This window comes from Mus caroli, unplaced genomic scaffold, assembly GCF_978045245.1.
Source record: "Mus caroli unplaced genomic scaffold, Mus_caroli_1 scaffold_3, whole genome shotgun sequence".
Lineage (NCBI taxonomy): Eukaryota > Metazoa > Chordata > Mammalia > Rodentia > Muridae > Mus > Mus caroli.
Genome location: NW_028227258.1, coordinates 32,472,501 through 32,497,647, shown reverse-complemented (window position 1 = coordinate 32,497,647; position 25,147 = coordinate 32,472,501). Strand labels below are relative to the sequence as shown.

Here is a 25,147-nt window from a genome sequence, read left to right as displayed (position 1 = left end):
TTGCAAGACTTTCTGAATGAAATAACATTATGTTGATGGGTTGAAAGAATAGGTTGAAGGTCTGTTGTCTGAAAAGCTGGATTCTAAAATGCTGTGACAGCTACTTTTTGAGTGTTGACATGATACCACCAGTAGACAGTTATATATCAGAGGAAGTACTTTGTGTTTATGTATTCTTTAAGTATTAAAATTATTGTATAAGGTCTGGAGAGATGGCTACCACGAGGAGATGGGAGGTAGAGACAGGAGAATCGCCAGAAGCTTAGGCCAGATAACCTGGTGGGAAAAATACTAAGAAGATTCCATCTCAAACATGGTGTAAAGCAAGACCAGCACCCAAGGCTCCCTGCCTTTTGTTTGTACACTGTGGTGCACACTCACTTGGATTCACATATATAAATGAGCATGTTCACAATCGACACGTGTTGTAGGATGTATTTTTATTATATGTATATGTCAGAAGCTGTATGAGTATATGGGCGTCCTGTCATGAGTTTTAGTGGTCTAATATCCAGCATGGTAACAATAATCAATCATAATGTACTATGTACTTGGAATCTGCAAAAAATGGAGATCTTAAGGGTTCTTACCATGCACACAGAAATAACCATGTCAGGAGAGATGTATATTAATTAGCTTGATTATGGGAATCATCATACAAGATATATCAAAATGTGCTGTGGCTGGAATTGTAGTACAGCTGTAGAATGGGTACATGAAGCACTAGATTGAATTTCTGCTGCCACCCCAAACGCCATGTTAAACATCCAACTCGTGTTTGTTTGTTTTGCTCAAACCTACCTCAGTAAAGCTGGAATTTAAAGATGTTTGTCCTTCCAGGTGATCTTTGGGTTATTTCAAAAACCCTAGACTTTGAACTAGATACTTTCATTGCATGCAGTGCCTTCTTTGGGCCATCTTCTGTCAATGAAGTGGAGCTGCTGCCTTTGAAAGGTTATTTCCCTTCTAATTGGCCCACCAACAGTAAGTACCATTATGCCACCCTAATCTCTATTTAACAGAACAACAGGCACAGGCGGCAGTAAGAGCAAGAGTGATGTATGTGGAATTGTTTGCTAAAGCCAATGAAAAGCACCCATCTCCAGTTTCTAATGTTGTATGGACTGTGATACTGAAAATATGTATTGTTTCTATTGCCATGACAGAACACTGGCAAAATACAATGTGGGGGAGGAAAGGGTCTATTTTGGCTTACTGGTTATAGTCCATCATCAAGAGAAGCCATGGCAGGTGTTTACAACAGGAACCTGGAGGCAAGAACTAAAGCAGAAGTCATGAAGGAACACTGCTGACTGGCTTGCTCTCCATGGCTTGTTCAACCTACTTTGTACTATAACCAGAATCACTTGCCCAGAGATAGCATTGCCCATAATGACCTGGGCCCTTCCACTTCAGTTATAAATTCAAGAAATGCCCCCACAGGCTTGCCTTCAGGATAGCCCAATGAAGTATTAACATTATCTCATTTGAAGTTATGTCTTCCTAGCTTGTGTCAAGTTGACATAAAGCTAACACATGTATGAAAACAGAATTTGTAAGTATTTCTACAGTTCAGGTCCTATAGGGTAACAATATAATGAAACCTTAAGGGGCTGGCGAGATGAATCAGTGGTTAAGAACAATTGTTGCTCTTGCAGAGGCCCAGGTTTAGTCCCAGCACACACATAATGGCTCACAGTGATCAGTAATGGCAGTTATGAGGATCTAGTACCCTTTTCTGATCGTCAAGGGCACTAGGCACACATGCAGCATACATGTATGCAGAAAAAAAATCACTTATATACATAAAAAATAAATCTTTACAAAAAAGAAATCTTGAACTATCATTTAGCATTGGTTAAAATTGAATTTTATATACTACATACCTGATTTTAAAAATATATAGACTTCAGACATAAAACATTTTCATAATTGTATTTATATGAGTTCTAATTTTCTTGGTCTTTGAAAGTATATTTAGTGAAGAGTGCATCATTACATTGTGAAGTTCTTAGAGATTTGAGATTCTAAAGAATATGATTTTTATTTTGAGAGTACTCAACCTATTTTGAGTTCTCTTTTAGATATACTTATTTTTTTATGTGTCTGAGTGTTTTTACCTGCATGTATTTCTGTGCCACACATGAATGCCTGATCTACAGAGGTGAGAACAGGGCATCAGAGTTCACAGATGATTGTGGCCAGCCCTTCTTGAGAAATTTTTATGAAGAAAGATTAGCCACCTTCTTTTCTTTTTCTTTTTTTTTTTTTTTTTTTTTAAGTAAATCTTTAGCCAGCTTGGACTATGGACTATGGACTTGTCTCAAACAGAAAGTTACAAATTTTGCTGGCATTTAAAGTCCTAAGAAACTTTAGTAAATTTCCTTCCATCTATTTCTATAAATCTGGAGGCTTCTTGAAACTGCTCCATACATCTCAGCCTCTTCCTTCTTTTCTTTTCTTTTCTTTTCTTTTCTTTTCTTTTCTTTTCTTTTCTTTTCTTTTTCTTCCTTTCTTCCTACGATTTACTTATTCTGCATTTTATCTGTTTATTTTCATGCATGCCTATATGAAAGAAGAGGGCATCAGATCCATTGCAGATGGTTGTGAGACACCATGTGGTTCCTGGGAATTGAACTCAGGACCTCTAGAATATCAGCCAATGCTCTTAACCATTAAACCATCTCTCCAGCCCCCAGTCTCTATTTCTGACAGTTGAATTTGGTCTATCATGAACTAAAAACACAGAATTTAATGATCCCGGTTTTTAGTATTTCATATTTTTAACCTTTGACCTTCCATTCCCTTCAGCCCCCTTTGTTTTGGTTGAGAGAAGATCTTGCTGTGGAGACCAGGCTAACCATGAACCCACAGAAGTTTCCCTGCCTCCACTTCTGGAGTGCTAGAATTGTAGACATACATGGCCTGTTCATTTTTTTCCCCTTATTTTTATTTATTTGTTTAGTAAGCCTGGCTGGCCTCCTGCTCACAGAGATCCATCTGCCTTTGTCTACTGAGTAGTAGGATTTAAGGTGTGCTCTACTATACTCAATTGTTTGTTTATTTTGTTTGTTTTTGTTTTGTTTTTTCAGTGAATGAACTTAGCCAACCAGTATGAATCTAACTAGAGACCAGTTAACAGCCATTTTTCATGTGGACATTTTAGTGTTTGTTACAGATGCTTTCTTAGCAATGTTAGCATTCTAGCTTTCTGTTTTCCATATGTTTTAATAAATGATTACAGAGAAATACAAGAAAGTTTAAAAACTGCATAAATACGATAGCACAAGCACTATGTTGATTAAAGAGAATTGTTGCTCCAAGCAGTGCCCTGCACTGGCGCTGTCCTGTATTTACTGGACTGAGTTCAAGTGTGATTTCAGTTATGCAGTTTATGAGCACCCACACACAAAATGAATGAGTAGAGAGCATAGTAATATAAACAGATAGATGCATAAAGATCTCTGCATGTCCTAAAAAACGTGCCATCTGACTAGTTCAGAAGATAACCTCTGAGGTGTAAGGATATGTAATCAGTTTGTGTGGCTTTACTTACATCTAATCTTCATTTATTTATTAATCTTCTTCATTGTAGTCACAGTCCATGCATTGTTGGTGTGTAATGCCAGCACAGAGCTGACAACTCTGCAGAACATTCAGGACTACTTTAACCCAGCTGCTCTTCCACTAATGCCACACCTGCTAGCAATGTAAGTCTTTTTTAATCTTTGTGTCATTGATATTATATTATGGAGGCCTAGCTTCTTTCTATTGTTTGATAAACACTATAATCAGAAGCAACTTAGGAGGAAAAGGCTTATTTCATCTTATAGCTTAGAGTCTATCTCAAAGGGAACTCGGTGCAGAAACCTGGAGGCAAGACCTGAAGTAGAGACCATGGAGGAGCCGCTTACTGGCCTGCTCAGTCCCTTGCCTAAGGGTTGCACCACCTACAGTGGGCTGGACCCTCCCACATCAATATATGCCCCACAGGTTTTCCCATGGACCAATGTGATAGAGACATTTTCTTAATTGAGGTTCCCTCTTCTCCGATGCCAACTTGTATCAAGCTAACAAAAAATTTATCAGCTCAAGTGGTAACTGAAAGTACAATAACAGAATATTGAATATTCTTACCAACAAAACTTTATCTTTTAAATTTGGAGATTACTGTATATTAGAAATCAAGCATAAAACAGATGTGGCTCAATGGTAGAATGCTGTGAGCATGTGTGAGGCTCTGCTTTGATCCTCTGCACCAAAAATAAATAAATAATATTTATAAAAGGGAAGAAAGCTATATGTATTACTTTCCTTTTCACCAGTTTATTTGTTGTCATTTACCAGTTCTGACCAGTTCTGAAATTAATTCATTTTATTGAGGGAAGGGGGTACCTTTTAAAAGGATCATTATGGTATCTTCTTTTAAATAACCTAGTATGTTATAGAACACTCTCTTCTTTTAAAAAAAGTTTATTTATTTATGGTTTTGTTTTTTAATGTATGAATGCTCTGTCTGAATGTACTACTGTATGCCAGAAGAGGGCATCAGATTCCTTTATTAGATGGTCACGGACCACCATATAATTGCTGGGAATTGAACTCAGGACTGCTGGAAGAGCAGCCAGCACTCTTAACTGCTGAGCCATCTCTCCAGCCTCATTGTGCAAAATTTCATTCATTTGTATGGATTTTTACATGTATGGGTGTTCAGCCTGCATGTATGTATGTTCATCATTTGTGTGTCTGGCATCTGGGAAGTCAGAAAGGTTATTGGAGTCCCTGGAAGTGTTATTACAGTCATATGTGAGCTGTCATGTGGGCTCTGGGAATAGAATCTGGGTGTCCCGAAAGTGCAGCCAGTGCTTTTACCTGGCCCGCTTTCTCTCCAGCCCCTTCCCTGTATCTTAATGCTGCATAATGCTTAACATTCAAAAGAATGATTTTACAGGGTAGATGTTGATACTATTTTCATTCTAATTACCTGTATTTCACTTTAAAATTTTTCTAACACCAAAGCTCCTTTTTAAAACATGAGAAATGGGGCTAGGCTACAGCTCACTCTGTCACATCCATGAGGCCCTCAGTTACATCTCCAGTACCAGGTTAACCAACTGTGGTAATAAACTCCTGTAGTCTTAGCGCTGTGGAGGTAGGACAGGAGAATCAAATTCTCATTCATCTTCAGCTACTTAGAGAGGTTAATGAGGCATACATGAGACATCCTGTCTTACTAAGTCAATGAATGAATTAAAATAACTGGGAAGTGGATTTATACTTAATCCATTAAAATGAGAAATGTGTGGTATTTTTACACTGGGCATTGAATCCCATTCATGCTAAACAAGTCCTCTCCCACTGAGTGACCTGTCCAGCTCCTACCTTCCAATTTGGAAATCTGTCTTGCAGCATTGCCCTTTTCTTTGCCACAGTGAAACTCTAGTTATTTTATTTTATTTTATTTTATTTTAAAAAGCCTATTAACTTCATTTTTTATATATTTTAAATAACAGTAAAATCCATTTGCCTATTGTAAGTTTACCTGAAGTATCAGCTATGTTAATTATCTAAAGCCTACTACCTGTTAGTACCATGAATTGTGGGAACATTTCAATATTTATATATCTCTATTTGGGGTGACTGGGGTGTCCTAAAAAAATTAATTTGTAAACTACTTAAACTCATGCCATGGATAGTGGGTATTTTGTAAATATTAGTTCTCTTGCACCCTCCAGAGTGAAGCCTATCCATTTGTTACCTCCAGTTTTTTTTTCCTGAGGATTGTAAAGTAAAAGCTAACTCATGAATAAGTCCACTCACACATTTCACAATTCCTAACTGTTTCTGATGTTCTTTTTACTAGGTCTCAGTCAGCTACAGTTAGCAGTAAAAATATCAGTAAAAGAAAATTTATCCCACCAGCCATTACAAGCATTAAAACAAAAACGGAACTCCACGTTGGAGCGACCCTGCAGTTAGCTAGGGAGTTGATTAACGTACACAGGTTGAACAAGGACCAAGCTACAGCACTAATTCAGATAGCTCAAATGATGGCATCCCAAGGAAGTGATGAAGATGCCCTGGAGCCCTTCGGCCATTCCCTGCCTATCACAGTCATTCATGGTAAGAGACATTGTAGATTATAGGCAATTCTGCTCTTTTGGGGTTTTCTAGTGGGTAAGGATGTAGCATCCTGAATCAGAACTCTGCTTTCACATCTTGGCTCCATCATTTTCTTGCTCTGTGATCTTGGTAGGTGACTTATTTCCTAGCTTTGATTTCTGTAAAATGTGCATTAAAAGTAGCACACACCTCATGTGATTCTGGGAGAGTTAGTTCTGCTACCTCTCTCTCTCTCTCTCTCTCTCTCTCTCTCTCTCTCTCTCTCTCCCTCCCTCCCTCTCGCCCTCCCTCCTCTCTCCTTAATCTGTATTCCTTTTTTCTCCCTTTCTCTCTCTCTCTCTCTTTCTCTCCCTCCCCCCTCCCTCTCCCCCTCTCTCTGTTTGAGGGGATTTTTTTTCAATAATTTATTTATTCACTTTACGTCCTGATAAAACCCTCCACCCTTCTCCCACCCTCTCACCTCCCTTCCCTTCTCTCACTGCCCCCGCCCCAACTGCCCAGGCATATTAAGTTGAATCAGCACTAAATCCATCATCTTCCACTGAGGCCACACAGGGCAGCCCAGCTAGGGGAAGGGGATCCAAAGGCAGGTGACCCCTGCTCCAGTTGTTAGTGGACCCACATGAAGACCAAGCTGCATATCCGCTTCATATGTGCAGGGGTTTGTTTTGATTTTTTGAGACAGGGGTTCTCTGTGTAGCCTTTGCTGTCCTGGAACTAACTCTGTAGACCAGGCTGGCCTCGAACTTACAGAGATCTGCCTGCCTCTTCCTCCTGACTGCTGGGATTAAAGTTATGCACCACTACCACACAGCTTGCTATTTCTTTTTTTATAGAAAGCCTTTCTGTCCAACAAGACCATGATAAATAGTCTTACTTCTCTGCTCTGTTACCCTGTTATCATTCTCTCTTTACCTGTTGACTGTAGTGTTGTCTGTTTATTCTCTTGTGTTGCACATAGTAGATGGACACTCTGATTTTGAACATATTAGCTAATTAAATGAAGGTGGGTGAGATAGAGAGAACACTGCTTGTACATTCATGAAAGGTTTTATGGTGTTTTAGGTGTTTTTGGAGCAGGCAAAAGCTATTTGCTGGCTGTGGTGATCCTGTTCTTGGTAGAGCTGTTTGAAAAGTGTGATTCTGGAGCAGGTGGCAATGCAAGGCCATGGAAAGTCCTCGTTTCCTCTTCCACTAACGTAGCTGTTGACAGAGTGCTTCTTGGGTAAGTGTGGCAAGTGGACGTAAGTGACTGTGTCCCAGTGTCTGTTCATACGCTTGCTGCCTGACAAGAGTGCAAGGCTGTCGCTTCTGACCCAAGAGCTATGATGTAGTAATAGTCTAACTTCTTAACTACTGACTGCGCATTTATCTGGCAGTTTGGATAAAGATGGAATAACCCAATAAAATACAAGGTTGGCCAAGAACACGTAGGGTTAGAAGTGCGTTGCTGTAGGATGGGGGGAGTCTGTTGTGAGCCCTGAGCATTCCTTAGAAAGGCATTTCTTGGGGATGCATCTTGGACTGATGGGGTACTATCTTCCTCTGGAACTAAAAGGAGGCTTGCCTGCTGCTTGTTATTGAGAATAGTAGACGTCCGCCTTCAGTGCTTCTGAGCTATCCAGTAAGTGAGGCCACTGCATGCACGGGCATTTGCTGAGATGCTCTGCAGAGGACACACACGCACCATGGGGCTTGTGCCGCTTCTTCTCAGAGGCTTCAATTTACTATCATACAAGTAGGCTAGTGGCAAATCCCAGAAACTGCCATTTCAGAATGGCAGCTGGGCTGCAGAGATGGCTCAGAGGTTAAGAGAACTGACTGTTCTTCCAGAGGTCCTGATTCAATTCCCAGCAACCACATGGTGGCTCACAACCATCTGTAATGAGATCTTGTGTGTCTGAAGGCAACTATAGTGTACTTACATATAATAAACAAACAAACAAATAAATCTTTAGGGAAAAAAAGAATGGCAGTTATATGCCATTCTCTTGCTCATGCATCTGTATAAACACATTAACATAGCTGAGCAATGAAAGTTATGTCTTTATTTTAATAAGAGGGACACAAAGAAGACAGTAGCAATATAGTATAAGTAAATACAAAAAGAAATTTTCACTTACTCTGTGTGTGTATATGTGCATGGTAGAAATGCACACCTTTACATGTGTATGGTCAGAGAAGACTATCATGTCCTATGTTATCAATCTTCCTATTACTCTAAGACAGAGTCTTTCCCTGCCCCTGGATCCGGCCTCAGTCCCTCATAGTGATAGGGGACAGGAGACTGCGTGACTGTAGTAGCTTTTGTCTAGATTGTCTAGGTTGGTTGTTTTAATTGCCAATAAGGACTGCTGAAATGAATCAACAGGCGAAGGCATTTGCTGCCAAGCCTGTGAATGGAGGCGCATGTGTGCCCAAATTGGTGGCACGGCACAAACACACAGACAGTACGTAAGTATAATTTTTAAATGCCAAGGAAGTGCAGAATACTTGCCAATAATTCAGTATTTATCTGAAGTTCCACATAAGCAACAGCTATATTTTTAAAAATCCATGATTATTTATGAATCTTGCTTTTTGTTTAATTTCTCTCTCTCTCTCTCTCTCTCTCTCTCTCTCTCTCTCTGTGTATGTGTGTGTGTGTGTTGTTCGAGTGCATGCATGTGCATGTGTGCCACAGCATACGTGTGGAGGTCAGAGGACAACTTCAGGTGCTTGCTCCAGTTCTAGGATAGAATCTGGCCTCTCCTGGCCTTCCTGGGCACCAGATACATCCTTGGAACACATACGTACTTTCAAGTAAAACACTCATACATAAAATAAAAATAAATTGTAAAGAAAATTTAAAAAAAACTTTAAAAAATTTTATTTGCCAGGTCTAATATCCGAGGCTTTAATCCCAGCACCTAGGAGACAGAGGAAGGTAGATCTCTGTAAGCTGCAGTCTAGCCTACATAGTAAGACCCTGCCTAAAATCTTATTTTAAATCTTGTTATTTGTGTATAAGCATGATGTGTGTAGGCACCCATGCTGTATATGTGCCCAGCAGTAGGAGAACAATACCATGATGTCGGCTTTCTTCCACTTCTTTCCATACACTTCAGAGATGGACATCAGGCTGCCCTGCTCTCCTGGCAAGGGCCATTTGTCTGCTGAGCCATTTCCCCAGACATCAGAATTAACCCTGTTCATCAAATTAATGTTGATGCTAGAAAGTATTTGGGCTAAAGAGATGAACTAGCAGTAAAGAGCAGGTGGGGTTATTCCAGAGAGCTGGTGCTTGTTTCCTAGCACCTGTGTCAGGAGCCTCAGCACAAGGGAATCCAACATCTCGGACCTCCATTTGCCTGCACATGCTCACACACAGGCACATGCGTATATCTAATTAAAATAAGGCTGAAATATTTTGAAGAAAATATGTATATTATATATTTTATATTTCTTCATGGATTTTTTTCATGCACATTTGTTTTCTAAACATGATAGAATTTAATAACACAACCTTATATGCTGTTTCATATCTTGCTTTTTAAAAGAAAATTTTAATTAAAAAGTTTTTTTCTTTTTTTTTTCTTGAGGCAGAGTGTCATATACTTCAGAGTTAACCAACTGTGTAAGCAAAGATGACCCTCCTGCTAAGTTCTGGGGAGTCAGGCTTAGACCATCATACCCAGCTTACGTTTACATATTTTTTAACTTAAAGATTATTTTGGACTGGAGATGTAGCTCAGTGCACTGACCTGACATGCATAACACATTCACTGACACACACACACACACACACACACACACACACACACACTCTTACTCTTGGGTGTCCTGGAACTTACTTTGTAGAACAAGCTGGCTTTGAACAAAGAGTTGACCTGCCTTTGCCTCCTGAGTGCAGAGGTTAAAGGTGTGAGGCACAAGGCACAGGAACTTTCACAGTTATAGTCAGTGAGATTTGCCCAAGTATTAGCCAAGTGGTTTTAGTCAGTACATTCCAAAATTTTACCAATATAAATTATATTTATGAATATAAATCTTGGGTATAAGTATGTCTGTCTTTGAAAATGTACTTTTAAATAGCTTTTAAAATACTATGTGTGTGAGAGACAGACATACACAGAGGAGAGACAGACAGACAGACAGTGAGCACAACTATGCCACAGCGCATGCATGATTGTGTGAGGATGTTGTTGAAAAGTTGGTTCTCTCCTTCCACCATTGGTTCTGTGGATCAAACTCAGGTTATCAGGCTTATGTAGCAAGCTCTATTACCTGCTAAGTCAGCTTCCAAGCTTAGGAAAATGTTCTAAGCTAGGGTGAAAGTTAGAAACATTTTTAAACTTCATGTTACATTTTGTAGAATTGTTGGGAAAGTTTTGCTATTGTTTACTCTCTCATCGGAAATCTAAGAGTGACTGAGGACTGCATATTTTTTATGCAAGATAATGAGGAATTCCTGGGACTTAATTGAAAGGATGTACTTAGATTGTGTGTGTGTAGTGTAAAAGTAACTTTTATTTTCCTGTAGTAACTGTCATCTCCAAGGCTTATTGCTTCAGTCTGCTAACTGAGGCCAAGTCATGGAAGCTTGTAGCCTTCACACAATCTTATTTAGGCCTAGAATGTTTTCAGCCTTTGAGACTTACTGCTGAATAAGTTCACCTTCTCTTGTTCTTTCTAAACTCTGACTGGCTGAGCCAATTCAGCTGTTCTAGCTCAAATTCCTCTCCAAGCTGACTAATTCAGTCTTTCTTTCCTCTTAGTCTGACTTTTTGATCTGCTTGGCCTAAAACTAACTCTGGCAATCTGTTCTCGTCCTCTGACTCCTCATCCTCTGGCTCGGTTTATCTTTGCCTGTGTCCAGCTTGTTCTTTCTCTGCAACCTGTCTCTGTACAACTGTCCTGGTAAAACTGTTCTCTCTCTCTCTCTCTCTCTCTCTCTCTCTCTCTCTCTCTCTCTCTCTCTCTCTCAAGTAGCTTCCCTTTTTTTCTATTCTGTCAAATCTTTAAAGCTCTGGTTTTCTCACTTTGTGAGGAAAGTGGTAAGACATCACTTTCAAATATGAGTGCTTCCTTCTACAAGCTAACTTTACCTTCATTGTTTGGGATTAAAGGTGTGTGCTAAGGGCTGAGCCACACCACAGCTAGAGACAGGTATTTTCAATAAATACACAGTTAGGGTTCACAGTATGACCAAATGTCCTGGGAGTGTTCTACCACCAGGCTATACTCACAGCTATTTTAGATGGCTGTTTAATGCTTGGATCTCTGCAAAGGACCAGAGAAATGTGATTCTGTAAGTAAGGTAGATGCCTCAACTGCAAATAGGCTGGATTCCTACATTTCTTCAGAGTGGAGTAACATTCTGGTGATTGGAACAGACATTGTCTACTGTGATGCTCAGAATAAGACTTTTTTTTTTTTTAGAAAAAAATGAAAGTATGGATACATATAATGACCAGTCCCCTCTAGTATCAGTGCTCTGAGAATACTGTCCACACCATGTTACTGATGTAATACAAACTTGAGTTGAAAAATGAGCACTAGCGATTTCCAAAGGAAAAGAAGCTCACTTTTCTCTAGGTTGAAGTCCACTGGTTACTTCTCATCTTAGCCTGACAAAATAACTTATGGCGGGAAGTGTTTATCACATTTCACATCTACGGTTCGAGGCCTCACTCTGGGGAAGCCATGGTGGCAGAGGCATGAGGCGGCTGGTCCACCCAGTCACAGGAGGCAGAACGAGATAGGTGCTGGTGCTTTTCTGTCTTTCTGCCTTTCACTTCCTGAGGAACCCATGATTGCTGCCACCCCCTGTTGGGCCTTACCCTTTAATGTAGGCACTCCTTTACAGTCATCACTACCAGAGGCTTACCTGCAGCCTCTTTCTAGGTCTTGTCACACTGAAAGATTTAAAATCGGAATCTTTTTATGTTCTCACAGAATAGTTTTGTCGTCATCATTTTGGGAAACTATGTTTACAGGGCTACAGTTTGCTTTGGTTCTCTTTAAATTCCAGTTTCCAAGGTGGTACAAGTGTTGTAGAGGACTTGGTGTCATGGAGCTGCTCCTCTGAGCTAGCATAAAGCTAGGAAGGGAAGGGAATAATTTCTCCTTCTGCACAATTCCCTAACCAGGGGTTAGGAGTTATCTGCAGAGGAACATTCCAGTCTCTGGAGGCAGACAATCTAGCCTTCCTTCTAGGCTTGACTGGTTCCACTCATTTGTTTGTTGTTTGTTTTTGTTTTAATATTATGTGTATGGGTGTTTTGCCTGGATTTATGTGTGTGTATCATGGGTGTGCAGTGTCCAGAGAGGCCAGAAGACATAGGATCTCTTGGAACTGGAGTTATGGATGGTTTTAAGCCACTATGTGGGTGCTGGGAATTGAACCAGGGTTCTCTGTAAGAGCAGCAAATGTTTTTTAATCTCTGACCTATCTTTCTAGCCTCATCCACTTATTAATGATGTAGACTCAGCTAAGTTATCTCACATTGAGCTTCAGTGTCCTTCTCTCTGATGGGATAGTGCGCATCACTAACATACTGAAAAAGCTCTTAATGCAAAATATATAGTATCTATTGCTTTCCATATTCTGTCTTTAGGGCATTTTATTTCTCATCAGTCCCAAAACTGGCATTTTATAAACACTTAATGACCTCTGTAGAGATGTGAAGAGTTAGTTCCCAGTCCATGGCTATTTTCAGAGGATTAGGAGGTGTGGCCTTGCTGGAGAAAGTATGTCACTGGAGGTAGGCCTTGAGGCTTTAGAATTGGATGTGGGCTCTCAACTGCTGCTCTAGTTGCCTGTTCTCTCCACCCCACCATCATTGACTGTGACTCCCCTGCACTGTAAACCCCAAATAAAAACTCCTTTTTTTCTGTAAGTTGTTTTGGTCACAGTGTTTTATAACAGCAATAGAAAAGTAACTTATATAGTCTCTTAATATAAAATAAATATATCTAACTTTTTCTGCAGAATGTGCTGAGGAGGAGGTAGCTAGGTAGTGGGATGATTGTAGAGCATACATAAAGTCTTGGCTTTAAGCTCCTGCACCAAGAAAGGAAGATAACCGCCAAAACCCTTTCAGTATGTTCTGTGAGAAGATTTTCAACTACATTGCTTTTACTTTGAGCCTAAATATTCATATTGAATCATATAATTCTAAAATGTAGTCCTTTGCAAAAATAATTAGGATAATAATACGCCTGAACATGTTTGTGCATGTCTGTATGTCCAGCACTCAGTAGGCTGAGGCAAGAGCATTGGGAGTTTAAGGAAAATCTGGGCTACAGACTGGGCACGCTGTCTTTAAAGGAACGCTTGCAGTAATATAAAGCATCCATGAAACTGTGTTTATACTCTGTTTGTAAGTAAGGAGAATCTGTTTTGTCTTATTTTCTTTAAGGCTTCTCAGTCTTGGATTTGAAAAGTTCATCAGAGTTGGAAGTGTTAGGAAGATTGCCAAGCCAATTTTACCTTACAGGTAAAACCAACCACTAAATCCTTTTTTTTTTTTTTTTTTTTTGGTTTTTGTTTGTTTGTTTGTTTGTTTTTGTTTTGTTTTGTTTTTAATTAGGTATTTTCTTCATTTACATTTCCAATGCTATCTAAAAAGTCCCCCATACCCTACCCCCCACTCTCCTCCCCCCCCTCCCACTTCTTGGCCCTGGCGTTCCCCTGTACTGAGGCATATAAAGTTTGCACAATCAATGGGCCTCTCTTTCCACTGATGGCCGACTAGGCCATCTTCTGATACATATGCAGCTACAGACACGAGCTCTGGGAGTAGTGGTTAGTTCATACTGCTGTTCCACCTATAGGGCTGCGGATCCCCCCAGCTCCTTGAGTACTTTTTCTAGCTCCTCCCTGTGTTCCATCCAATACCTGACTGTGAGCATCCACTTCTGTGTTTGCCAGACCCCGGCATAGTCTCACAAGAGACAGCTATATCAGGGTCCTTTCAGCAAAATCTTGCTGGCGTATGCAATGGTGTCAGCATTTGGTGGCTGATTATGGGATGAATCCCTGGGTATGGCAGTCTCTAGATCCTTTTGTCTCAGCTCCAAACTTTGTCTCTGTAACTCCTTCCATGGATGTTTTGTTCCCAATTCTAAGAAGGGGCAAAGTGTCCACACTTTGGTCTTCATTCTTCTTGAGTTTCATGTGTTTTGCAAATTGTATCTTATATTTTGGGTATTCTAAATTTCTGGGCTATTATCCACTTATCAGTGAGTACATATCGTGTGAGTTCTTTTGTGATTGGGTTACCTCACTCAGGATGATGCCCTCCAGGTCCATCCATTTGCCTAGGAATTTCATAAATTTATTCTTTTTAATAGCTGAGTAGTACTCCATTGTGTAAATGTACCACATTTTCTGTATCCATTCCTCTGTTGAGGGGCATCTGGGTTCTTTCCAGCTTCTGGCTATTATAAATAAGGCTGCTATGAACATAGTGGAGTATGTGTCCTTCTTACCGGTTGGAACATCTTCTGGATATATGCCCAGGAGAGGTATTGCGATATCCTCCGGTAGTACTATGTCCAATTTTCTGAGGAACCACCAGACTGATTTCCAGAGTGGTTGTACAAGCTTGCAATCCCACCAACAATGGAGGAGTGTTCCTCTTTCACCACATCCTCGCCAGCATCTGCTGTCACCTGAGTTTTTGATCTTAGCCATTCTGATTGGAGTGAGGTGGAATCTCAGGGTTGCTTTGATTTGCATTTCCCTGATGATTAAAGATGCTGAACATATTTTCAGGTGTTTCTCAGCCATTTGGTATTCCCCGGGTGGGAATTCTTTGTTTAGCTCTGAGCCCCATTTTTAGTGGGGTTATTTGATTTTCTGGAGTCCACCTTCTTCAGTTCTTTATATATATATTGGAAATTAGTCCCCTATCTGATTTAGGATAGGTAAAGATCCTTTCCCAATCTGTTGGTGGCCTTTTTGTCTTATTGACGGTAAGACCACTAAATCCTAACAGGTACAGAATATTCTAAGAAGTATGAACATTTTATGGGTTTTACCTTACATTTGGCCTTTGAGAAAGAGATAGCTTTAGTTTTTAGTTAAATTAGGAAACCTACATAGAAATGCTAACTTAGAACAGGTAATCCAAAGCACACGGAGTGGCCCAGGCCTGTAATCCTGGTCCTTGGGAGGCAGAAGCAATTAGGTCTCTGAGTTTAAGGCCAGCCTCATTTCCATGGCTAATTCCAAGTCAGCCAGGACTAGACAGTGAGACCTTGACTTAGAAAAACCAAAACAAGGGCTGGAGAGATGGCTCAGAGGTCTGTTCTTCTAGAAGTCCAAAAGTTCAATTCCCAGCAACCACATGGTGACTTACAACCATAAGACCTGGTGCCCTCTTCTGGCCTGTATGCATACATGCAGGCAGAAAGCTGTATACATAATAAATCAAAAACAAACTAAAACAAGCAAACAATAACAAAGTCCAATTCATTTTGTTCCTTGTATATGTGAAATTAACAAGGAATATTTTTTTCTTGTTGCTCAATTTTAGCTTGCATGCTGGCTCAGACAATGAAAGTGAACAATTGAAGGAACTCAATGCACTGATGAAGGAAGAACTGACTCCTATTGAAAGAGTTTATGTCAGAAAAAGTATTGAGCAGCATAAGCTGGGAACCAACAGAGTCCTGCTTAAGCAGGTGAGGTGAAACTGCATCAGTTCCTTCCCCGTGAATATGTTCTGTCAGATGCTCTTCATCCGTGGCGATGGGTGATCTTAGAGTCAGCAGGTTGTGTGCTCTGTGAGTCCTTACCAACTGTACCCACCGCAGGTTGTATTTGCTGCAAGCATTCTCCAAGCTGTGAGCTGGCTTCCATCAACCTGTGCAGATCTTGTCTGCTGGACCTGGGATCTGAGGACCTGAGAGAATGGGTAGGCCTAGAGAGAGTCTGATGCTGTAGGCAGCCTTACTTCAGTTTCAGTGGACCTTTATATAGCAAAGAAAGCAGTGATCAAGGAAGGCTGTGTGGGCTGAGAAAAGCATGATTAGAAAAACACGTAAATAAGCACATACTAAAATTAACAGAGCAGCCCTTTCTAAGAACTGTCTTAGGACAGACACATTTAAACACAATTGCCTGGCATGAGCTATAGATTTTATGTGGGAAAACATGAAAGCAAGGCAGAGGCCATATCTAGATTGAGGAAACAGTGACCCGATTGAGTTCTATAGCTATGTTCTGACATCCAGCAGCAAACATGTCTTATAAATTGAATGTAAATGTCACAAGAAGCAAGAAATCACATCCAAGGACAATTCTGGGAACAAACTGCACCTGAGGTAAAAGACCCTCTCCTTTTTCTCCTGGAGCCCCTCACCGTGGTTCACCATGGCTCATTCTTTTGACTGTCCTGACAGTGATGAACACATCTTATTACTATGCCTGCAGCATTCTTTCTTCTCCCTTTGCATAGATGCTTGAAGAAGAAAGTGGGGAGCTTTGAATAGATTCTTGGTAAAACCCATAAAATTAGTTGTATTCTAGGAGAAAGAAAGAAAAAACGATTTTATTCTGGGTAATATGTCAGAGTGAAAATTGTCTTTGATGCTGTCCTAGAAAGCCAGGGCTCAGGGGGCTGGAGAGATGGCTCAGAGGTTAAGAGCACTGATTGCTCTTCCAGGGGTCCTGAGTTCAATTCCCAAGCAACCACATGGTGGCTCACAACCATCTGTAATGGAATCTGATGCCCTCTTCTGGGATGTCTGTAGACAGCTACAATGTACTCATATAAATACAATAAATACATCTTTTTAAAAAAAAGCCAGGGCTCTCAGGGTCTGTCTGTGCCCAAGAATCCAGGGTAATCCACTCATTCCTGGCACTGGGAGCCAGGTGCCCAGATGATAACAGGAATTACTGTCCTGTTGGTGAAGGGGATAATTCAGAAGCTCCATCTTATGAAAGTGGTGCCCGAGGGACAGAACAGTGGTGAAGAACCAGTCAGAATGGCTAAGATCAAAAGTTCAGGTGACAGTAGATGCTGGTGAGGATGTGGAGAAAGAGGAACACTCCTCCATTGTTGGTGGGATTGCAAGGTTGTACAACCACTCTGGAAATCAGTCTGGCAGTTTCTCAGAAAATTGGACATGGTACTACCGGAGGATCCCGCAATACCTCTCCTGGGCATATAGCCAGAAGATGTCCCAACTGGTAAGAAGGACACATGCTCCACTAAGTTCATAGTAGCCTTATTTATAATAGCCAGAAGCTGGAAAGAACCCAGATGTCCCTCAACAGAGGAATGGATACAGAAAATGTGGTACATTTACACAATGGAGTACTACTCAGCTATTAAAAAGAATGAATTTATGAAATTCCTAGGCAAATGGATGGATCTGGAGGGCATCATCCTGAGTGAGGTAACCCAATCACAAAGGAACTCACATGATATGTACTCACTGATAAGTAGATAATAGCCCAGAAACTTAGAATACCCAAGATACAATTTACAAAACACTTGCCAGAAGAGGAGGTTGCCCAGAAGAAGCTTAAGAAACAAAAACTCATGGCCCGGGAATAAATTGAGCATGAAATAAATGCAGATAAAGTTTAAAAAAAACAAAAAAGAACAGCTGCTAATGAGGACCCAGTTCTAATAATCATTACCTATTCACAAATGAAAGTATATTAACAACAACAAGAACAAAACCCTTTTTTTAAAAATATGCACTAACAAATGTCCAGTTCAGGAAAGCAGATAAACCTGACACTGCTCAGTGCCCAAAGTTTACAATAAATTTTTTTTTTTAAAAGATTTATTTATTTTATATGTATGTAAGTACACTGTAGCTGTCTTCAGACACTCCAGAGGGAGTCAGATCTCGTTACGGATGGTTGTAAGCCACCATGTGGTCGCTGGGATTTGAACTCCGGACCCTCGGAAGAGCAGTCGGGTGCTCTTACCCACTGAGCCATCTCTCCAGCCCTACAATAAATTTTTTAAAAATGCTTTATAGTTATTGCTTTCTAGTCAGTAAATAATAAAATGTCTTTGACTCTCAGCAGTATAATAATGAATTAAAAGATAAAAATGGTTGGTCATGTTAGCACATGCCTTTAATCCCTATACATGGGAGGCAGAATCTAATGAGTCTCTGTGATTTTTAAGCCCAGGCTGGTCTGTAGACTGAGTCTAGTACAGTCAGAGCTACTTAGAGAAACCATGTCTCAAACAACAAAAAGCTAAAAGTAATATAATTCATTAATGGAAAAACTTCATCCTTTAATTTTTAAAAAGAAGTTTATTAATTTATAAATTTAAGCTTTTCCTTCTAAAATTGCTTTCATCAGATACAGTTTCCAGAACACAATTGTACTTTAAAATACTACTAGGATTTGTACAGTTTAAATACACTAAAGGTAAAGGTACACTTGAAGGTCTATTTTCTGCTCACATTGCCTGGAATTCCCGATTCTCTTGCCTCAAGCTCCTGAGTAGTAGAATTACAGGCATGCCCTGCTTTAGACAGGTGCCTTGTTAAGCCATCACAGAGCCACAGTGTTCAGGGTTAAGCGAAGGATGGCTTCTTAGCAGGTTCTGTGTTCTTCGTGGGGAACTTAGGTCAGAGTTGATAAAATGTGTTCATCCATTCAGGCTCACCTAGAAGATACAGGAAGACAGACATGTCATCCTTGACGCTTCCTGAGCCACTCCTGCCGTAAAATGTTCCTTCTGTTGCAATGCCACAGCGAATATGTTCTTGCTAGTGACCTCCTGCAGCAGCTTTAGATGTGGGAGTGATGGAAGCGTAGCAGTAAACTGACAATTGATTTATGAGTAGCAGGAACCAAGATACGTTTGGTTTCTCTTCTGACTTAGGCTTCAAGTTCTCCATTAACTTGTTGTTTTCTTTTAATAGCCATTGGCTAGTGATATTTCTGTTTGCCTGGGCAAGATGACTCAACAACTATAATCTCCACACTCAGAAGGGAGGTTGAGGCAGAAGCATTTTGAGGCTAAGCATGGGCTATAGAGTGAGATATTGTCTCAAAGCTTCCTTTCCTTTCTAATGAAGGTCCGAGTGGTTGGCGTTACCTGTGCAGCCTGCGCATTCCCGTGTCTGAATGACCTTAAGTTCCCCGTGGTTGTGCTGGATGAGTGCAGCCAGATGACAGAGCCAGCCTCACTTCTTCCCATTGCAAGGTAAGCTGGGCGGCTTTTCCCAACAGTACACACAGGTCAAGTAAGTCAGACATTTCCTGAGTCCAGACTCTCCACAAACATGTGTCAGAAGTTTTAGCAATTCAGTTACTAACATTACTTTTGTAAATAACAGAGAGAAACTTTTTGAAGTAAATATATCAAAATTTTGTGAGCTCATAGTTTAGCCATCGGACTTACCTCACAGTCTTTAAAACTATAACCGCACTACTGGTGGCTTTATCTATAAACTATTATAGCATTTCCCTTATTTGTCAGCTAGATTAATGGTTTCTACTCCACTGGGCAGTGTTGTTCAGTTTCCTTTCTTTTGTATGATTTGAATGCTTTAGCTTCTGAAAATATTTTGTAGTTTATGAGAAAATATATTGAAAATCAAATTGAAAATGAAGATTTGTCCCCAGAACTAAGCCGTTACAGCCATTAGGAAATTGTGCTTTTAAAGCCTCTTTGGAGGCTGAGATACAGGTCAATGGATAAAACATGTTTAATGTGTTCCCTGAGTTTCATCCCCAGTACCATGGACAATAAAATAAAGCCTGCCTTAAGGAAGAGTCGCCACAGTGAGACCGGGAGACCGTGCTCCTCCGCAGTTGATGTGTCCATAAGGCGCCCGCCGGTTGTCAGGGTTTGCCTGGGACCCTGGGCATGAGGTTTTAGCCTTTACTGAGATGATACTGGGCAGTCAGGCTGACTTGGTCACTTCCCAGAAGACAGGTTTGCAGGAACACTGAGTACAGGGGAGTAATGCAGTTGTGCTGTATTCTGCACACATTGTGACCATGTGTGCTGATAGCTGTGTGTGCCTGTGCAGACAGAAGGAAACAGCCCATGCCTTCCTTCTGACCTCCTCACATTCTTTTCTTCCTTTTGTTATTTTAAAAATGTGTTTGTTTATTTTATTTTCAGTGTTTGAGTCTTTGCTCATGTCTGTGTGTCATGTACATCCTAGAGCTGGAGTGCAGTTATGGACCATTGTGAGTTTCCCTATGGGTGCTGGCATTTGAGCCTGGGTCCTCTGCAAGAGCAAGTGCTCTTAACCACAGAGCCAGCTTTCCAGCCGCCTTCACCTAATTTTTTGAGGCAGTGTCTCTCAGTGAATCCAGAGCTCACTGTTTCACTGGACTGGCCAGCGAGTCCCTAGAGACCTCCTGTCCCTAAGCGCCCGGCACTGGCATTATGAATTTGTGCTGTCGCCACGGAGCCTGGCTTTGTGTGAGCGAGAGGGATCTGAGCTCAGTTCTTGAAGGCACTGAGCCATCTTCCTAACCCAAACGAAGGCTCTGAGGTAACGTTTCAAAGCCTTCAGCTTGCTGCTTAGTACCACTGAGCCCTGCAGGCTCTTAGGACTTGTCCTGCCTTTGCATTTGGAGAATACGTTTTGGAACGCACAATGAATGCTATCTGTATATCTTTTCTCTTTGCTTAGATTAATTTTCTGAATTGTTTCTTTTTAGGTTTCAGTGTGAAAAGCTAATTCTTGTTGGAGACCCCAAACAGCTGCCTCCTACAATTCAGGGTTCTGATGCAGCTCATGAAAATGGACTGGAACAAACTCTTTTTGATCGGCTTTGCTTAATGGCATGTACTTCTAAATGCTTCAAGTTACTGCTGGCTGTAGACTGTGTGGGTGGATAAAGGATGAAGAGGTGGCACCTTATCCTTGCTCTTAAGTAGTTTATAAGTGGAGCTCTTTAGAAAGTACTCTTCTTAAAGACAAGTAGGATCTCTTTATTCTAATATGCCTTTAAAAATGGAGCTGTTTCTCTGTGTACATCACTTTTACTATCCATGAGTGTTCAACTTAGGTGAGCAGTGAAGTGGCGTTTCGTACAGTCAGGGGACCCAGCAACCACTAGGTAGTGCTAAGGGTTTTTTTCCCAATTAAAAAAATGTTTTTTCTATAATTTATAGAATTATAATCTATAATTTTTATTTATTTTTTGTTAACATGCGAAAGATCATTTCAGTGTGACTTTTCTCTTCACACATACATGTCATTCTCTTTGTTTGTATTGCTCTCCTTCCCCTCCTCGCCCTCTCCTGTTGGTCTGCTTTCTCCCTAGTATCTGCCTTCTGCTTTCCTGACATATGTATTCCATCACTCTTTTGGTCACCCTCCTGCTCCCTTCAGAGAGTCTCTACCTTCATGTCCTCTGTGGACACACGTGTGTATGTGTGTATGTCCGTGTGTGTGTGTGTGTGTGTGTGTGTGTGTAAGTAAGTTCCATATATGAGAGGAAAAGTACAAGATTTGGCTTTCTGAGTCTGGGCTGATTTCACTGCCATTCTGATTTCCAGTCCCATCCATTTTCATATAAATCACATAATTTCATTTTCTTTTTCTTTTCTTTTTTAAAGGGGAAACCCTGTATTAGGATGAGCTATTGAATTTTTTTTTAAGATTTTTAAAAATTTTATGTATGTGAGTACACTGTAGCTGTCTTTAGACACACCAGAAGAGGGCATGGGATCCCATTACAGATAGTTGTGAGCCACCATGTGGTTGCTGGGAATTGAACTCGGGACCTCTGGGAGAGCAGCCAGTGCTCTTAACCTGTGAGCCATCTCTCTAGCCCTTAATTTCATGTTCTTTACAGCTGAATAAAACTATTGTATATATGTACCATCTTTAAAGTTCTGTGTGTGTGTGTCTTGTGTGTATGTGTCTACACTTGGGTGGAGGTCAGAGGACAGTTTACCGGAGTCAGTTATCAGGTAGAGAGAGGCTTGATGGCAAATGCTTTTTACCCACTGAGCCATCTCACCAGCCCTACAACTCTTGTTTTTTAAGTCATCCCAAATAGCAATTTTGTACTCAATAAATGATGACTTCCAAGTTCTCCTTCTCTCCTGGATCTGGTAACCTCTAGTTTTCTTTCTGGGAAGGCTTCCTTCTGTTCCCTGAACATTAGGTTCCTGTCTCTGACACAGCTGCTACCACCCTCTTAGCATTGCTTGATTTGCAGTTATCAGTGTGGTCATATACATCACTGGATACTATGTTGTGTGGCTATACATACTGTTGCCACTGCTCTACCATGGAAATGAATCATAGTCATTTTTATTACAAGTAATGGTCCTGATAGTAAGTTTACCCCAGAGGCTTCATCCTAGCTTTTACACATGTGCTGATTTACGTTTACAACCTTCCACAAGCCCCACAGAGTGGTGAGACTTGATTTCTTCATTGTTTTTGTGTTTCTCATAGATGATACTTTGTTCATGAGGTCACTAATTCTACATTTGCTATTTAAGCTTGTTATTGGCATTCTTTGCGCCTACTCAAGAACATTTTGCAAGTAATGAACTCCCGAAGCTCACTGGAATGTGAGACTGGGATGCTAGGGTACCATAGTGAGAGCGGGGGCTGCTTTGAAGATTCTGAATGAAATGGTGGCTTTTTCTGAGGAAGAAGCAGATAAACTGTTGTAGTAGCAGGCATTGAACTAGGGCCTGGAGTGTTATATAGCCAGCATGGCCTTCTTGTCACTTGGAACTTTGAGACAGTGGCTCACTGAATTGACCTTGAACTTCTTGTCTAGTCCAAAATGAGCTTCACTTGTGATCTGCCTGCCTTAGCTTCACCAGAGCTGGGCTCACAGGCATGTACACCCAGCCTGCCTAATGTTAAAAAAACCTCAATTATCAGGCCTAACTTCACATAGATTATAAAAGCATAATGTTGGGGGGTGAACTGTAAGATTTGGTTTACTCTGTTTTGTGGTTTTATAATCTATAAACACATAATTATAGTTTCTTTTTTTCTGCCTTTTTGTTTTGTTTGAGACAGGGTTTCTCTGTGTAGCTCTTGTTTGTCCTGGAACTTTCTCTAGACCAGGCTGACCTCACACTCAGAGATCCCCCTGCCTCTGCATCCATAGTTTTGGGATTAAAGGTGTGTACCACCACCCAGCTTTATAATTTCTTTTAAAATATTTATCTGTAGTTTTTCTCTTGTTGTAGTTTATCTCAGAGCATAATGTAACATTAAAATGTTTTAAATAGGTTTTCTCCTTCCCTTGGAATAAAAGGAAAAGCTATATTTTAATTTTTTGTTTTTCTTCATTTAATTTTCTTAGGGCCACAAACCCGTTCTGTTAAGAACCCAGTACCGTTGTCATCCTGCGATCAGTGCCATAGCTAATGATCTGTTTTATGAAGGAAGCCTGGTGAATGGCATTTCAGAAAGAGAGAGAAGCCCTGTACTGGAGTGGCTGCCCACGCTGTGTTTCTATAACGTCACGGGAGCAGAGCAGGTGACTGACATCAGTGTTGATGGGAATCTACTTACTATCTTGGTTTAATTTTATTGTTATTGTTTGTGTGGTTTTACTCAGTCTTCCCATGGCCTTTCTGGGAAGATAATTTTGGATCTGTTTCTTACTCCAGGTTGAGAGAGAGAACAGCTTTGTGAATGTGGCAGAAGCCACTTTCACCCTCAAGCTAATCCAATCACTGATGGCAAGTGGGATAGAGAGCTGCATGATTGGGGTGATAACATTATACAAGTCGCAGATGTACAAGGTGTGTGCTGCGTGGGATGGCATTTGTCACATAGTAAATATCACATTCACATTATAGTGTTTGGTAGTTCACTTGGTACCTGAAATCTTTGGGACTGTCATCTATGTACTTACAAAGAAACATTCTGATAAATTTTTCTGGCCTGGATTTTTTCTGCATAACTCAATGCAAACCTAACAAGGTTTAATTAAATTCAGTATACAGCTGTTGGGGAAAAATGCAAATAAACAGATTAGTGGAGGAAAATGTGGTGTATGCTTTGTGTCTGGGGACAGATGGGATTGAGACTGTTTTTCCAAATGTCCTTGCATTATTATATCTCATCAGGAAATCAAGGATGGATACCAGGTATTAAGGTACATAAAAGCCAATTTTTGCTAAGTAGATTTTTATAATCTTTTCTTAATATTTTTTATTTTTCATTATTAGCTACTTATCTGCTCAAATTAGCATATACAAGTAAAATCTCTGCAATAGGTTAATCACTTTTGATTATTCATCACAAATAATATTGTCATTTCCAATCTTAGATACTTTCTACCTAATTCCATGTGAGTCATAAGAAAGAAAGAAAGAAAGAAAGAAAGAAAGAAAGAAAGAAAGAAAGAAAGAAAGAAAAATATTCCTGAATTTACTCCTGAATGGTTGAACTGCCCAGTGTAGAGATGGAGTTTTTCCTGATTTCTGCATTTTCTGAGCCTGTTTGTTTGTCTGCAGATTTGCAGTTTACTCAGTGCTGTGGACGTCGGCCATCCTGATGTTAAAGCTGTGCAGGTGTCCACAGTGGATGCCTTTCAAGGTGCCGAGAAGGAAATCACTATTCTGTCCTGTGTGAGGACAAGACAAGTAGGGTTCATTGACTCAGAAAAACGAATGAACGTTGCGTTGACCAGAGGAAGGAGACATTTGTTGATTGTAGGAAGTTTGTCCTGTTTGAGGAAAAATCGACTATGGGGGCGTGTGATCCAACACTGTGAAGGTAAAAGAAAAATGCAATTAAAACTGACTCAGGGGCGATTTGTGAGGAATCACTGGGCCCATGGCCCCTTGGGAGATGCCAGAGGGGACAGTAATGTGGAAGCCCCTTTTGGTAAGGAATGATTCCCGTGTTCTGTATCTTTTCAGGAAGGGAAGATGGATTGCAGCATGCAAGCCAGTGTGAACCACAGCTGGACCAACGTCTTAAAGACTATTTAGAAAAACAAGCAGAAGAAAAACAGAAAAAAAAGGAGAAAGAGAAATCAAAGGATAAATCTCATTAACAACAACAACAACAACAAATCTGGGCAGGGTGTTTCTAT

At 40.5% G+C, this 25,147-nt stretch overlaps 1 protein-coding gene across 1 annotated transcript in view; it reads left to right on the top strand.

Annotated features, from left to right (window-relative positions):
- Zgrf1 (zinc finger GRF-type containing 1) overlaps positions 1-25,147 on the top strand; it is a 64,952-nt gene that overhangs the window by 38,714 nt on the left and 1,091 nt on the right. Inside the window, exons 14-25 of the mRNA XM_085835537.1 lie at positions 841-984; positions 3,596-3,710; positions 5,864-6,123; positions 7,189-7,348; positions 13,527-13,604; positions 15,648-15,795; positions 19,174-19,301; positions 20,777-20,900; positions 23,402-23,578; positions 23,712-23,846; positions 24,564-24,825; positions 24,972-25,147. The exon at positions 24,972-25,147 is cut by the window's right edge and continues 1,091 nt beyond it. Coding sequence (XP_085691663.1) covers positions 841-984; positions 3,596-3,710; positions 5,864-6,123; positions 7,189-7,348; positions 13,527-13,604; positions 15,648-15,795; positions 19,174-19,301; positions 20,777-20,900; positions 23,402-23,578; positions 23,712-23,846; positions 24,564-24,825; positions 24,972-25,108 — 1,868 coding nt within the window. The 3' untranslated portion in view covers positions 25,109-25,147. The remainder of the gene's footprint in view (positions 1-840; positions 985-3,595; positions 3,711-5,863; positions 6,124-7,188; positions 7,349-13,526; positions 13,605-15,647; positions 15,796-19,173; positions 19,302-20,776; positions 20,901-23,401; positions 23,579-23,711; positions 23,847-24,563; positions 24,826-24,971) is intronic.